Source organism: Leptodactylus fuscus, chromosome 2 (assembly GCF_031893055.1).
Source record: "Leptodactylus fuscus isolate aLepFus1 chromosome 2, aLepFus1.hap2, whole genome shotgun sequence".
NCBI classification, from domain to species: domain Eukaryota; kingdom Metazoa; phylum Chordata; class Amphibia; order Anura; family Leptodactylidae; genus Leptodactylus; species Leptodactylus fuscus.
The window spans coordinates 90,499,093-90,515,842 of record NC_134266.1 but is presented as its reverse complement, the minus strand read 5'-3'; the positions used below and the strand labels follow the sequence as shown (position 1 = coordinate 90,515,842).

The 16,750-nt window shown below is 42.8% G+C and overlaps 1 protein-coding gene across 1 annotated transcript in view; it reads right to left on the bottom strand.

Moving 5' to 3' along the window:
* Positions 1-16,324, bottom strand: part of SLC60A1 (solute carrier family 60 member 1) — an 81,591-nt gene extending 65,267 nt beyond the window's left edge. Inside the window, exons 1-2 of the mRNA XM_075264171.1 lie at positions 16,119-16,324; positions 15,699-15,985 (exon numbers count right to left, since the gene is read on the bottom strand). Of these exons, the coding sequence (XP_075120272.1) occupies positions 15,699-15,928 (230 nt within the window). The 5' untranslated portion in view covers positions 15,929-15,985; positions 16,119-16,324. The remainder of the gene's footprint in view (positions 1-15,698; positions 15,986-16,118) is intronic.
* Between the last annotated feature and the right edge of the window lie 426 nt (positions 16,325-16,750).

The window sequence follows — 16,750 nt, the reverse complement described above, 5'->3', positions numbered from 1 at the left end:
TTTAGAAGAGCTCGCGTGTACGGCTCGGAATGAGCCGAGCGCTTACGCCGTGTGAAGGGGCCCTGAGGGTTGGTATATAACTTTACCCCACGTGAACAACCCATGGATCTTCTAATATTCTTTGTGTGAACCCAAGCTCTTCTGACTGATATTTTTAATATCTCTTTGTGATGATATGTATTGGACCCAGGTATTCATTTTAAGTACATTTATTAAAAGTTATATTTTAAAGGACTTAAATTCGAGTCATAGGCATTCATCTCAGAAGGGCTGCCAATATTCATTATAGCCCATGAGTAAGCTTGCTAGGGCATTCAAAGCTTTAACCAAGTCCTGCAAAGGAACAGCCCAAACATGGCTAAACCACAAATAAGTCGTGCTTCTTTGTGATCCTGTTTAGAGGGCCAGTCCCACAAGTCAGGACTGTTGGGAAGTGCGGCTTCTCTAGAACAACAAACTGATTCTCCGTCATGATAGCAGCTGATTACAGGGACGCCCGACAGCAGGACTCCATTTTCTCTTCACCATGAATATTCCTATTTATGACAAACAGGTTATTAATATTATGACTGAGACCACTGGCACCAATTTTCTATCTGTCAAATAAAATGGACAGAAGCGGATCTGGGTTTTTTTGTTAAAAATTGAACTCTATGTAAACAGATGGCCATCCATGTGCTTCTTTATCTAATAAGTTAAACAGATCTACTAAATAGATGTAAAAATTAGATGTGAATGGATCTTTATTTAAGGAAAACATTTAACCTGAACAGATTGAAGCCCACATTTTGCACTAGGATAAGTCCCAGTTTATATTAAAGCGTATCTCCAGTTATAAAGAATGTTTCATAAATGAATATTGCATTAAAATATCAGAAACTTTGTAATGTATCTTACTATGGATTTCTGTTTCCTTCACTACTTATTAAGCTGTTCTCCTGCTCCTTATCTTTAATATGACTGCTTTTTCGCATTCACACATAGAGAAAGGAGGGGCTTATTAGGATCTTCTGCTGGCTAGTTAATTGATTTACTGCCCAAGTCTGTGTACTAGCAGCCTCTTATCTAAATACTTAGCTGTGTTAAAGCGCTCAAAATAGCAAAGTGAAGAAACAACATTTTTTGAGTGTCTTTTCTTTTCCCTTTACCTCTTCCTAGACTAATATGTAGAAAGTAACTGCCTGAAAAGTGGAAGAAAACATATTTCTTTAAAATATATTACAAAGTTTCATATAATAACCTGTACTATTCATTTATGAAAAGATGTTTCTAACTGGAGGTAAACTTTAAAAGACAGGAAATCATTAGTGCTGGATGTCTTTTTGCTGTACCTGTCCCTAGGCTATATTTGCTCAGAGGGAGGCTCCAGGATGTTATTTCCTTCATGTCCCAAGAAGCATCCACATTATAAAAGTCAGTACTAAACTTCATGATTTTAAAAGACATATTAATGAATATGTAAAAGAGTTAAAGTATATTCACAGTACATGTAGGTTATACAATATTAAATATAAAGACAAACAGTAAAGGCATTGCCATAAACAAGGACATATGCAGGATTTTCCACCACACACACAGTAGTGTGTCCCTTAAGTGCTACCATACGTAATAATGACTCCAGGCCCCATACAGTATAATACCAACACAGTATAGTATCGCCAGGTTCCATACAGTATTGGCCCCTGAAGTGACTCCAGTGGGTACAATTCTCAGTGCTTATCATTCCTAGAACTCCCTGCTTCTTCTCTGATCTTGGTGCCTACATCAGAGAGATATGGCACGCAACATGAGGTCTCAGCCATAGGCTAAGGCCACACGTTGCTGAAACGCAGCTTTTTTTGTTGCACATTTTGTTTTGTTTTTTTGAGCCAAAGCCAGGCCTAGATTTAGCAGAAGATAGACGTATAAGAGCTTTCTATATTTTTCCAATTCCTTTTGTGGCCACTAGGTTTGGCTCAAAAAAACGCAACAAAATGTGCAACAAAATAAGCTGCATTTCCGCAACGTGAGGCACAGCCTTAGGCTACAGCTCCACGTTGCGGAAAATCTGCTTTTTGTGTCGCAGATTTTGTTGTGGTTTTTGAGCCAAAGTCAGGAGTGGATTGAGCAGAAGGGAGAACTTATTATAGATTTCCCATTCCTTTTGTAGCCACTCTTGGGTTTGGCTCAAAAACCACAGCAAAATCTGCAACAAAAAAAAAAGCTGCATTTCCGCAGGGTGACTACATAGTTAACGTCCTAGGTAGAGGCATAGTTAGAGCTTGAGCATAGGCTCATTCCAAGCCGTACACGTGGGCACTTCTAAACACTTCCCATTCACTTCAATGGGAAAGCCGGCTTTACGAGCGCTCCCATTGAAGTGAATGGTCCCCAACTTAGGTATACCGATATCATCACTATATGGTATAGTGGTAGATATCAGCTCTACACAGGGCTCTGCATACGATTTAGGTGCATACAGTGCAGTAACATTTTGTGACTTACAGGTGACATCTCTGACTAATCGTTCACAAAGTTTGCAACACAGACATCTTTGGCTCCTCACTTTTTCCAGGCATCTGACCCACATTGTCCTCTTCTGCACACCCATTCTAATGCTACCCCCAATTAATCCTAATTGAGATGGCATACTGATGTGTGAACCAAGCAAAAGAGTCAGAAAACAGCCCAATGATCAATACACACGTAAACTCTTCAGAATGCAGGACAAACCAGCAAATACAACTTACAGGAATCAGCTAAACACTAAACTTAAATCATTCACGCAAGATGTATCCATGGAATAAGACCTTTATACACAAACTGACAGGAATTGTCCGGGGAAAGATCTCAAGTGTGGATTTTAGGCCTTCCAGTTGAAGCATGAAGGAAGGATGTGCTCTGCATGGGGAGGCCCAGTAGAATGAGCACCAGGAGGAAACACATGGCAGCATGGAACGGCAGGAACTGGACAGTGTGCATCAGAGGTAACCTGGACAGTGTGCATCAGAGGTAACCTGGACAGTGTGCATCAGAGGTAACCTGGACAGTGTGCATCAGAGCTAACCTGGACAGTGTGCATCAGAGCTAACCTGGGGGCTGTGCTTGCTGGGATAAATAGTACGCTGGCAAGTTACATTAGTCAGTAATAAAAGATTAGTCTGTCTGTGACAACAGTGTTTGTGACTGTATTTATTAAAAACTGCTCATTAAAGAAGAAAATGTCCAGACTTTGTAGTATTTAATTAGTTTTAATATGTCTGCACTATTAATGCCAGTTTCAGTAGGTAAAACTAAATGTGACACTATGCTAATAATATCCTCCACCAATGTGCTTGTACAAATATATATACACTGTAGCTTTAGCGGCCAAGCAGGAAATAACACACGAGCAGCCTATCTGCTACCTCAGGAGCACTGAAACATTAGGTAACCAAAGGGTTTAGGGAATTGGCAGAATCACTGGTAATGCTCCTGACATCACGAATAAAGAAGCTCTTCATTCTGGTTATATCGTTCATACAAATGTCCTGACCATAAGATTACTAAGACTAGGACATAGCTCCCAAGTGTCCCTTATTTAGCGGAACTTCTCCACTTTTATACTCTGGTCTCTAGCAGCTCCCTGCATGCCCCACTATGTCCCTGAGGTGTTTTACTTATTAACAAACTTTCCCCCACTCTTAGAACAGATAAAATGTTGTAGCTGTGATAAGAGCAGGGGAAAGCTTGTACTACTGTAGGACCTGTGTGTGATGTCAGATGTCACGTGACTAGGTAGGCGTGTCTTTATAGCCCGTGCAGTGCTGGAAGAGATGGAGAGATGTGGTGTAAGGTACTGAGAGTGGAGGGGGGATGTGAGATACAGGATGGAGAGTGTGTGTCTGTGTGTGAGTGTGTGTGTGTGTGTGTGTGTGTGTGTGTGTGTGTGTGTGTGTGTGGTGTGCAGCAATTGAGGAGCAACAGTAACCTAGGGGCAGAGATGGAAGGGTAACATTATACTGGAAACAGAGATGGAGGGGAGGACATAAAAATGGGGCAGAGATAAGGTGGAGCATGAAACTGGAGACAGAGATGGAGGGGGGACATGAAACTGGGGGTAGATGAAGGGGGCACTTAAACAGGGGGACATTAAACTGGGGACAAATAGAGGGGGGATTAAACCGTGAAGGTAGCTGGAAGGGACCTGTCTGCATCTAGTTGCCCACAGTTTAATGTCACCCTCCAGCTACCCCTATGGTTTAATGTCCGCTTCTAGCTGCCCGAGTTTAATGTCCCCCTCCAGCTGCTCCAGTTTCATGTCCCCTCTAGTTTCCTCCAGTTTAAACTGGGGCACCAGGAGAGGGACTGTGGGACAGTTGGAAGGCGACATATAATGTACGGCTGACTGTAGGAAGATTATACTGTGTGGGGGCACATGGAAAAATGAATGATAATGGGTGGAGTCAACATAAAAGTGGACGGAGCTTAATTTGCCGCGCCACACATTTTGTCCCTCTTTCTGTTCTTCAAAAGTTGGGAGGTACGGACTAGGATGAGTTATTCCTGTCCTACTATTCACACCATTCATTCCTATTCAGAACATCCAACATTAACATCATACTTTTGTCTATGGTATTATTATTCTTATATTATATATGCTTTTATTTGGCCTTACTGCACTTAAGTTAAGTTCACATCAGCTTAATTGCAGTCTGCTCCATTCCTTTATAAGATCAGAACAATGCACTGATACTAATAGAATAACATAGTCTGTCTGCATCTATCATTTAGTGTAATGTAAAAACACAACAGAATCTTTCGTCTGTCTTGTTTGCTATTGTTTTAGGAAAAGAATGATATTGTTTGCGCAGGACATATCTTGTCTCTGAAGAGTAAACAATCAAGATGGAAGAAGGTTTCTGCCTTGTTTTATATGGGTGGACAAAAAAAAAATGGAAACACTTGACTTTTTGGCATCATAATTAGATATGAGCGAGTAGTACTCGATCGAGTAGGTATTCGATCGAATACTACGGTATTCGAAATACTCGTACTCGATCAAGTACCACTCGCTGTTCGAATGTAAAAGTTCGATGCAGAACCAGCATTGATTGGCCGAATGCTATACAGTCAGCCAATCAACGCTGGTTCTTCTCCTATCTTTAGAAGTCTTCTTCGTGCAGCTTTCCCGCGGCGTCTTCCGGCTCTTCATTCACTCTGCCAGGCATCGGGCCTGGGCAGAGCCGACTGCGCATGTCCGTTTGTAGTGCGGGCATGCGAATTCGGCTCTGCCCAGGCCCGATGCCTGGCAGAGTGAATGAAGAGCCGGAAGATGCTGCGGGGACGCTGCACGGAGAAGACTTCTCGGAGGATCCAACTCGACCCTCACTCGTGGATTTGGTAAGTATAATTTGATCGAACGTTGCCTACCCCTGAAATGAGCATTTTCCCCCCATAGACTATAATAGGGTTCGATATTCGATTCGAGTAGTCGAATATTGAGGGGCTACTCGAAACGAATATTGAACCTCGAACATTTTACTGTTCGCTCATCTCTAATCATAATGTTTGAACATGTTCAAATCAATCAAAACGTGACATATGTTTTTTTGTTTTTTAATTTTATTTGATAAGTTTTTTTTAAACTACCTTTTTTTTTTACTGAAATTTAAGGAAATATATGGTTATAACCTTCTAGAAATGGCAGACCTTTCAGACTTTCAAAGAGGCCAAATTGTTGGTGCTCGAATGGCAGGCGCTAGTGTAACAGAAAGTGCCCGAATGTTTGGCATTTCAAGAGGTAATGGCGCAAAAGTAATGACTGCTTTTGAAAGAGAAGGGAAAACGTCCTCAGTCAAGCACAGGTCTGGTCGAAAGTCGAAGTTGTCTGAGAGAGACCGTTGGACTCTAAAGCGAATTATTAGAGCGGATCGCAAGACCACAGATCCTAAAATCACTGCAGAGCTCAATAGACACATTCAGAACCCAGTTTCCACAAAAACTGTGTGAAGGGAGCTTCACAATTCTGGATTCCACGGAAGAGCTACAATTAGAAAACCTCTGCTCTCAAAGACAAATGTTTCAAAGCGTTTAGGGTGGTGTAGAAACCACCAGAAATGGTCCCTCGAGCAGTGGCAAAATGGGATTTTCTCTGACGAATCATCGTTTACCCTTTTTCTGACCTCTGGCTGTGTTTACGTTTGGAGACAGCCAAAAAAATAATTTCATCCAGACTGCCTTCTCCCAACCATCAAACATGGCGGGGGTTCAGTGATGATCTGGGGTGCTATTTCTTGGAAATCCACCGGGCCAATGATTTCCCTTCATGGAAGAATTAACAGCCATCACTATTTAGGACTTTTGGCCGACCAAATTCATTCTATAGTTCAAGAACCGTTTCCAGAGGAGGATGCCATCTTTCAAGAGGATAATGCACCAATCCATAGAGCAAGAATTGTTAAAGAATGGCACGAGGAACATTCTAATGAAGTTCAACATCTCATCTGGCCACCACAATCACCAGACCTCAACATTATTGAGCATTTATGGTCTATTTTAGAGATTCAAGTAAGAAGTTGATTTCCATCACCATCGTCTCTAAAAGAACTGGGGGGTCCTTTAACTGAAGAATGGGCTAAAATTCCTTTGGAAACAATTCACAATTTGTATGAATCAATACCTCGAAGAATTGAGGCTGCATTTGCCGCAAAAGGTGGACCAACACCATATTAAAAGATATTTTGATGATTTTTCAAGGTGTTTCCATTTTTTTTGTGCACCCCCTGTACAATACAGTGAATGGTAACAGATGCAGACAGAATGTGCTCCACCTGCATTTGTCCTTCTGTTAGTTTTTCAGTCCTTTGTTCTGATCTTGAGCACAAGTCTGAAATTAAGCTGATGTGAATTTCACCAAGGAGGGTAGTTAAGTGAAGGCTCACTTGTATATGAAGCTACGTTATGGTATGAAACAGAGCACATCCTTGAAAATGATAGGACATGGAAATATTGGAGGAAATTCATTATTCCCTCTACACTAGTTTTCCGGCCAAACATGCGTTACAAATCCCAAATCACCACTCGCCCAGTTCACTGGAGGTGCCTCGGCATGACTGATTTATTATAACTCAAAGCATTTTTCTGGAAATCTATGCCAATTTCACTTTCTTTTCTCTTGCTCTTCTTAGCCTCTCTTTTCTTTACCCTTGTGGAGTTGCTCAGCCTACTTCTGTATGGTAGATCAGTCATTGGTAAAATAGATGGCCTTTTAGTTTTAGTCATTAGAGAAAAGTCATCCAATCTGACCGATGTCAGCAGTACAAACCAAGTACCTAGTGTGTGTGTATATATATATATATATATATATATATATATATATATATATATATATATATATATATATATATGGGTGCCCTAATTCGCTCTCAACAGATGGTGTCAGGGGAAAGAAGGGTCAGGTACTTTGAATTTTCACTCCTGATCCTTCTGTTCCTCACCAGAGGTGTCCTGCACCAGCTTACTCCACCCTCTCTACTGAAACACATAGACGATAAGTTGCAGAGTGTATGTTTGTGCATGGAGAAGCCTTGATAAATAGTTGCCCCAAAAACAAACATGTATGACCATCAAAACATTTCTTACATTTCGTGCATCACATCTATAATACGTTTGCCTTTTTTAACACAAAATTATTTAATATCACATAAGCCTAAAGGGGGATAAGTCAGAACTTGATCTGAAATTCCTTCCCTGAAACAAACAGTGCAAAATACTGTGGTTGTTTGTAAGCAAAATAATCTCTGAAATGTGTTATTGGTGCCTTAACTGATCCAGACAAAAAAATGTCTCTAAATCCTACAATGCTGAATCTAAAGAGGGTGATACAAATTGCATAGAGTAAGAAAATTGAAAGGTGAAAAATAAAACCATACTCTTCTTTCCAAAAATATTCAAACACACACCTTTAATGGTTGGCTTGTTGCACAAGGAGGGTTAAACCCTTGCCCCGACCGCACACAGATGTGGCACGACTGAAGTGTTAACTGAGTTTATTGCACCAACTGGGCGTAACATCGTTTATTTTTGTGTTGTGATCATCACACAACACAACAATAAAATCATGTGTTATGATATACTTACACTATCTTGTATATTGTGTTAGGCCCGATTCACATCTGCGTTCAGGCCATACCGTTCCCTTATCTTCATGAAATATGCGGAGAGAAAAGTCCTGCAAGCAGCACTTTTTGTGGAAATTATAGTCTACTAGCATCTGCCCGCGATTTCGTCTGCGGGTTGGCAGTGGCGTGGAACTGCGTACAGGTTCTGTATTGTTGGCGGAAAAGATGCGCCGCGGGCCAAGGCGGTACCCCCTTTACCCCTGCGTTGCTCCTTCCCCCCATCCCTTGCATTTACCATTGCCCCTGGACCACCCTCCCTCCTTCCTCCCGCGACCCCCCACACTGCGGCAGCCCCAGAACCCTCTTCTGGGCCCTTCTCCCGTGGCCTACCCTACATCCACGCCCCTGCGCTCCCTTGGAAAGCCTACTGCCCTGCCCTCTGTGCCCCACGGGACCGCGCACCCTCCTTGTACCCCCCTAAATGCTGTTCTGCGCAGCAGCCTCCTGCACGCACCCTAGGCCCCCATGTGTTTTGCCCATTGGCCAAGCGCCCCCTATATTGTACAGTCCTGCGGCGCTGGTCAGGCCCCCTGCACACCTTGACTGTGGCCTCAGGGTTGGGCCGCCGTAGCTGCACCCTACAATCTGGCGGGGTACTTACCCAGCTGACACAGCGAGACCCGTGGCGTTGCCCTGGCCCCCTGCACACCCTGGCCGCGGACACGCGTTTGGGAAGCCGCACCTGCACTCTGGAGGCAGCCGAGGGTACTTACCCAGCCGGCACAGCCAAGTGCTGTTCTCTACTCCGGCGAGTTTAGCTACGTGTCTTGTTCGCTGCGTGCGCTGTGTTGCCGATGGCCTCGTCGGGCCCTGCAGAGCCAGACGGCTTGGAGGAGGCGCTTCGAACAACCGCCATGTTGGCCGATTCGCACATCGGACCGCCCACAGACTAGCGCGGATTGCTGCGCACCAATCCGATCCCCGCTGACAGAGCTGTGATGACGTCATCTGGGTCCTGCAGCAGAGCAGGGGCTCCGTTTCGCTGGTCGCGGTGGGCCTGTCGGGGGAGTGTGTGGCTTGCCAAGTAGCCTATGTTTCATTCCTGACAAATATCTTGGTATGTGCAAAATCTGAGCCGAATCCGTTCAGCCATTTGTGTGTTTGGATGTTTGGTCCTCAGTCACAGTCAAACTTTCACATTTATAATATTAGTAGGATAGGATGGGGTCCGCGGTAGGTAACCGCTTTTTTATGCAGATAGGTTTCTGTTCAGAGGATCCCCAAGCGGACTCCCCGAATGCAGATGTGATATGGAAATCATATTGCATACAAACTCCTTAGAGGTGGAACAAAAATTCACATGTGTATTGTAGAAGAACTTCTTTGCTACCCTGGGTGGAATGAACCTTCTATTTCAGGGCCAATTACCCATATTCCAGGGATATTGGTAATTATATATATATTTTTTTAATTTTAGTAAATTAGAAGTTAGGCAGGGGGAAGGGGTTTAGTTTAGCGGTTAAGTCTTAGTTTTTCCTGAATGTTACTTGTAACAGCAGTATATCAAAGTATTTTAGGGACGATATCCGTATGATGGCACACAAAGTCCTTGTGGCTCCATAGCATGTGATTTTGCAGAGATATTGCATTCCTAGTATGGTTTTTACATCTTAGGGTACATTCTGCTAGCAAAAAAAAGGAACCCATTGAAGTCAATGGGAGGCTTTTTTTTCAGCACTGAATCTGAGGTGGATTTCACACCAAATTCTGCGCCATTTTCCTCCATGTGAATGCACCCTAAGATGTAAAAACCATACTAGGAATGTATCATCTCTGCAAAATCATATGATGACACAGAGTGCTTACAACTCCATGCTATGGAGCCACAGGGACTGTGTGCGCCATCATATGGAAGTCGTACCTAAAATACTTTGAGATACTGCTGTTACAAGTAACATTTGGGATAAACTAAGGGCTAGTTCACACGTGAGTATAAGGGGAGGTTTTTGACAGCGGAATTCGCGTCCAAAACCTCCCCTTATAATGGTGGTCTATGGAGACAGCCGGGCTTCTGTTCTCCGCTAGCGGCGAGCTGCTGCTAGCGGAGAAAAGAAAGGACATGTCCTTTCTTCAGGCGGAAGCCGCGCTGTCTCAGTCGCGCGGCTTCCGCCCCCCGCAGCTCCCTCCTATGTCGGCTCATTCATTTGAGCCGACAGCAGAGGGTTAAGCCGCGACAGCGATTGTCGCGGCGGGCGGGTTTTGACAAGAGAGAGACGCGGCTCGCCGCGTCTCTCTCTGTGTCAAAACCCGCGCGGGCAGTTCACGTGTGAACTAGCCCTAAGACTTAACCCCTAAACTAAACCCCTTTCCCTGCCTAACTTCTAATTTACTTAAATTAAAAATAAATAAATTATAAAATCTATAATTACCCCTATTATCCTCATATCCCTGGAGCTGCCAGGGGGAGGAGCTAGTAGTGGGCAGGATAGTTTAGCTAGGGAGACATGGGGTGGAACGGAGTTAGAGAGGAGGGGGGGCTGAGTGAAAGGGAACTATTGTGGAAAGTACAGATGAAGCTGCAGAGCAGGAAGTTACACTATGTAAATTAATGCAGAGGGTGCCAAGAGCTCCCAGAAATGACTTCAAATACTGCTAAAGGTATATGGGTGTACTTATTAACCCATTAATAGCACTAACAGACTTTTGTTTAAAAAAAAAAAAAAAATTCTACCCGGAAAAAGGGTCCATTCACATGGAGGAAAATGGTGAGGAGGTGAGGAATTTGGTGTGGAATTTTCCACGCTGAAAAAAAGCCTCCCGTTGATTTCAATGGGTTCTGCTAGCTTTTTTTTCATTTTTTCATTGATTTCATTGAAATCAATGGGAGGCTTTTTTTTTCAACGTGGAAAATTCCACACCAAATTCCTCACCATTTTCCTCCATGTGAATGGACCCTAAGAGTTAGTTCACACGTAAATTATGTGTGGCTTATTTTGGTCCTGAAAAAAACGCTTTTTGGACCTTGCTACGCTTTTTGTGGAGCGTTTTTTTGTAAAAACCGATTCCAAAAACGCCAGGCGGTTTCCCCTCCCGTAAACTGAATGGGCCGCAAAAAACGTGTTGCTTTTTTTCCCACACGTTTTTTTGCAAAAAAAAACAAAAACATGGGTTTTTCGCTTCCCATTCACTTCTATTGCTTTCTTCAGGCGGAAAGCGCCGGAAGAAAGGTCATGTCACTTCTTTTTTCACCTTTTGGCTAGCTTATGTCAGCATACCTTTAACTGTATAAAAATACAGCAAGCTGGACCATGGCAGCAAAAGAAGGTACATGTGGTATTTCAATAACAGAAGGCTGAAACACAACATGAGAATGCACAGAGAATACCATTAGCAAAAGTGACCATCTGTAATCTGTTGTTAACAAACAACTTAGCCGCGGCCACAGAGCACTTGATTGCAATGGGTTAGCTGTTGTAAACCTGCCAGTGGCTACTGACTTGATGTAAACTACAGTAGTTATAGAGTGAATAAGATGTGAACAAATCTCATTGATATGGTAGGACTAAAACCTGCAGCAGAAAGTCACTTGCCCTGCAGGTATTAAACGCACAAGATTGTTTCTGCAGGTTTTACAAGTGGATTTCAACCTTTGCAATGTAAAAGCAGAAAGCCGCAAGGAGAACACAAGACTGACAAAGGCTAAGTCCCCACGGGCCGGAACCGCCGCGCTAAAGTGTTGCGAGAACAACCGCAGCATGAAGGCATTGTGGTTCTTCCTGCAGCGCTTTGAACAGAAAGTTCACAGAGTTTTCCTCCGCGGACATTCTGTTACAATTATTTCTATGGGTAAGCTGCCGGCGTTTCCGTAGATATAATTGACATGCTGTGATGTTCAAAATTGTGACGGTTTTTGAAATCGCAGCGTGTCCTCACTGCGATTTTTTCTGCAAAGTGGGTATGATATTCGCATGAATCCCATCCACTTTGCAAGTACTGTACAATGCCACGATTATTCCCGCGGCGTTTCCGGCCTATGGGGCTCCAGCCTAAGGCTGAGGCCCCACGTTGCAGAAACACAGCTTTTTTTCTTTTAGATTTTGTTGCGTTTTTTTTTTCAGCCAAAGCCAAGAGTGGTTATAGAAGGAATAGAAAATATATAGGAAGTTCTTATACTTCTATCTTCTGCTCAATCCACTTCTGGCTTTGGCTCAAAAAACCGCAACAAGACCTGTAACAAAAAAAGCTGCGTTTCCGCAACGTGGGGCCTCAGCGTAAGGCTGCTTTCACATGGTCAGCGATTGTGTGCCAAAACTAGGAGTGGGTTAAAAACACAGAACAGACACAAATATTTCTATTATATCTGATCTCTGTGTAGTCTCTACTCCTAATTTGGCTCACAATCACTGAACAAAATCATTGACCAAACACTGTTGTGTGAAAGCAGCCTTGGGCCTCTTGCAGACGACCGTGGACAAGATGTGTGCCCTATCCATGTTTTTCTCGGTTAGAACACCAACCCATTTATTTCTATGGGCCCATACACATGACCGTGAATTATACGGTCATGTATGCGGGCCGACAGTCTGGGCCAAAAATATAGAACAGCTCCTTTTCCTGTCCTATTTTGTGGCCCTGTTTCCGTGACTCCTATTCATTAAATGAAAGTGGCCACGGAAGCATGGCCAGTGCACGGGTGGCACACGGGTGACATCTGTGTGTCCCCCATGCACTGCCTGTGCAACTGGCCTAAGGCTAAGGCCCCATGTGGTGAAACACAACTAAATTATGCTGCCGAAAAAAAAGCAGCAAAAACGTACTACATATTTTCCACATTGCTTTCCATTCAGTTTTTGTTATGTCTTTGCTTTTTTTCCTTTCCCAGTTATATAAGCTGCTCCTGCTTCCACAGTTGAAATTTACATGATACGTTTTTTATAGGCTCTTTTTTCCGCAAGTTGGATGACATTAACAAAAGTCTCATTCACTTTGCCAATACTGTAAGTACTGTAAAATGCTGCATTTTCCACAAAGTGGTGCCCTAGCCTAAACCTGGATTTATACATAACAAGTAACATATTTTGTGTGGTACTTTCATTGCTGTCTTGCATAACATTTTTTTAATGTTCAAAAACATTGCAGACAGATTTTAGGAAACATTTTACCCAAAAGTTTCTTAATATTATTTGCAAATGCCAAATAAAGTGTATCCTTAAAAAGCTACACAATGAAAAATACCACCTCTAAAAGTACCTTGGTGCAGATTTATTAAGACTGGCATATCGTACACCCATCTTAATAAAGTCCCTTAACTGTCACAAGGAACAAGCAGGGGCGTAAATTGAAGGGGTGCAGTCGCACCAGGGCTCAGGAGCCTTAGGGGGTCCATAAGCACTGTTATCAGTATTGAGATTGCAGCTTCCATCTTTCCCATAAGCCAAAGAGACCCACAGATTGCCTTAACCACACTAAGGTTGATTAAACTCCTTAGAAACCGTAACCATCACTATCAAGAATTCACTGTAGGGATGAAGTAAGGATCCCCAGACAAAAGATTGCACCGAGGCACACAAGACTTTAGTTACGCCACTGGGAACAGGGGCTTTGGCCCCTTCATAATTCTGGGGCATGTCCCTGTGCCCTGCCATAGATTTCCATTATAATTTGCGTGAGCTATAATGAACGTGTCAAGCTGAGGCATTCCCAGCCCTGGTACACTCTGCTCACATTTGCACAATGTGGCAAGCAAAGTGTGGAAGTGGGGTTATGGCACGCATTTAGCGCAAAAATGGTTTTTGAGTCAAATGTGTACCACAATATAATCCCTGATTTAGAGGGATTGATAAAGCTCCACCTTTGCAGTACTATACCACAGCCAAACCTCCCCAAATGAGCAAACGTGGATCCTCAAAAACTTCTGATCCGTTAACTAATACACAGGAGCTCATGCAACAGGCGAAAGCAACATTTATTAGCAACTTCTGTTGGCATCTGTGAACAAATCTGTATGTTTGGCTCCTTCAAACTAGACTTAATCCAATTATGCCAGCTGTCACAAGACATATGCAAGTAAATATGCAAAGAAGCCATACTCCTCGTATATAAAACACATGGCCATATGCTACAACATAAATTAGAGGAAAAATAAAACTCACTTAGAAGTATGGACAGCGTAAACTGTGAACACGTCATTGCAAATACAATCCTGTTACTGAGAAAAGTCTCCCATATGGAGTGTTCAAAAAGTATATTTTTGTGCTTCCTAAGTGTAATAGTCGTAAAATCTTCAGTTATTTTCAAAAGCAAACAATGTGTACTATACTTATCGTGTTAGATATACAACAAATATCCATATCTTTTTGCATATGCATGTACCAGTACAAAATGATCTATCAAAAAGAAGAGGTCATCAATATCAGATCAGTCAGGATCTGACACCTGACATCCCAAGGATCCGCAGTAACTCAGTTCGGTCACTACACAGAGAGCAGAGCTGTCTGCTTCTTGATCCATTCTCTGTAACAGCTGCTCAGAACAGGTGATCGGTGGAGGTGCCAGGTGTCAGCCTTCTACTGATCTGATATTGACAACCTCTCCTTAGGATAGGTCATCAATATTTTTAACCATCATCAATATTTTTTAACCAAGAAAGCCCCATTAAGGACTCACAAGGACCAGGTCCTTTATTTAATGACTGACCCCACCCCACTAAACCCTCAGGATGGTAGATATATCTCCTAGGTCTATATCTCTAATAACCGCTTTGCTTGTAGCTTATATAATTGTCAACATACTCTGATTTATATCTACACTGTGGTTATCTAGTATCCTAAAGTGTTGTCCAGGAAAAACCAAAAAATGGACAATGGTGGGAAATAATAAAAGGATGAAATAATTGTACCTATGAGATTCCCTGGCACTCCAGCACTCTAACCCTGATGCTTCCTGTCCTTCTTTGTTTACCATGCTAGGAGACTGACATTATATTGACACTGCAACCCCTCATCGGTCCACAGACCACTGGAAGGACAGGGGACCTAACAGGTAAGTAAAGCTTCTTTTATTATTTGATGTCATTGCTAACTTTTTCCTTGATCTCGGATAGTCCCCTTAATTACTTGTAGACCTATGTATACTTTGGCACATATCACTGACCAGATGTTATAAAGTAGTTTTTTATTTTTACTAGTAGGTTGTTAATAATAAATGGTGCTTTCCTTATAATCTTTCATTATATTGTGCTGCTTCACCACCTCTTTCTACCTTCTTCTGACCCTCTTACCAGTCACTGACAGCTATGACTGGCAATCACTGGTGAGATGGGCGAGAGGAGGCAGGGGATGCTTCCCTGAATGCAGGGGACTATGCGCCAACAATAATAAGTTAACAAAATGCAATGCTATATTTTTTGGGGAAAGCTTCCGTAGATGAATATGAGATACATAACTAATAGCTAGCTATACAGATTATTAATAGATAAGGAAGGAAGAAGTACAGAGATGAGATAAAGAGAATATCTCCTGATACAGACTACAAGCAGATGTGACTTGAGAAGATCACAGCTACAAGTAAATATAGGGCAGTTAGGTAACACTTGGGTCATTCTCAGATGGTACTCACGACTTTTTGAAGGTTCCTCCTACAGTGCTCCCAACAAGGAGGCAAAACTGCTGAGAGAAGAAGACCCATGTAATTTCTTGGAGGCTGCTGTGGGTCTGGCACCTTAAATCCAACAATGTGGGCCCCAAAAACGCAATGCATAGTCCAAAACTGAAGAACACGCTCCAATAAGTGATGGTGGGCTGCAAGTTCCTCTTGAAGAGGGCAAGAAGGTTCTCATCCCACCACATCCTTTTCTCTCCCTGACCCCTTACCAGGGCAGGGGAGCTAGTTCAATCTGTCAGAACCTAAAAGTGAAGGCAGAGCTGCAGTTATTATTACTTGAGCTGGCTAGTATCTTGTAAGGGAGGGAGGGCAGGCAGGTTGTATGGAGAAGCCTTACCTTCCCTTCTCTCCCACTAAGTAAACATTGCCACTTACTCTCAGATACCTCTGGACTGTCTGAGCTTTCCTTGTTCTCTCTCCACAGGCTTCACATGTTTCTTAGATTCATTTCTCCACTTTCTTATCTCTGCAACACCAAGTATGTATTGTGTGTCTTCTGTCCTCCCGTTATTTGCTTCAGGGTTAACTTCTGAACTTCTTGGTTTAGTTGCAGTTACTTACAAGAGGTGTGAGAAAGGAAAAGGAGACGCCCAGAGACTGCCAAGGGAGGCGGCACAGACTATAGGGCACAGGATGTCTATAACAAACCCTTCATGTTATCCTATCCCTCAGTATCTTTATATCTTGACTTCTTCCTTTCATAAGTACTCGTTGTTGTCAGCCTTACATAAATTATGGTTACAAGTCACATGGAGAAAATATGCTTTGCCTCAACTTGTTACCTTCTTCCCAGCCTTGTTCACATCCTTCTTCCCCCTGACTGATTTTAGCTGGAGTTTTTTCCAGCTCAGTATTGTAATATCTGCTGCTACATATGCTATTAGTCTTTGAGGCAGATGAGCGCCAGTGTTGTAGGGTACCCTTCGCTCTTAGGAGACACTAGAGAGAAGGAGGTCGTACATGCTGCAAGGACTCATACCATTCTTCCAATGTAAGTGCCTGAAATA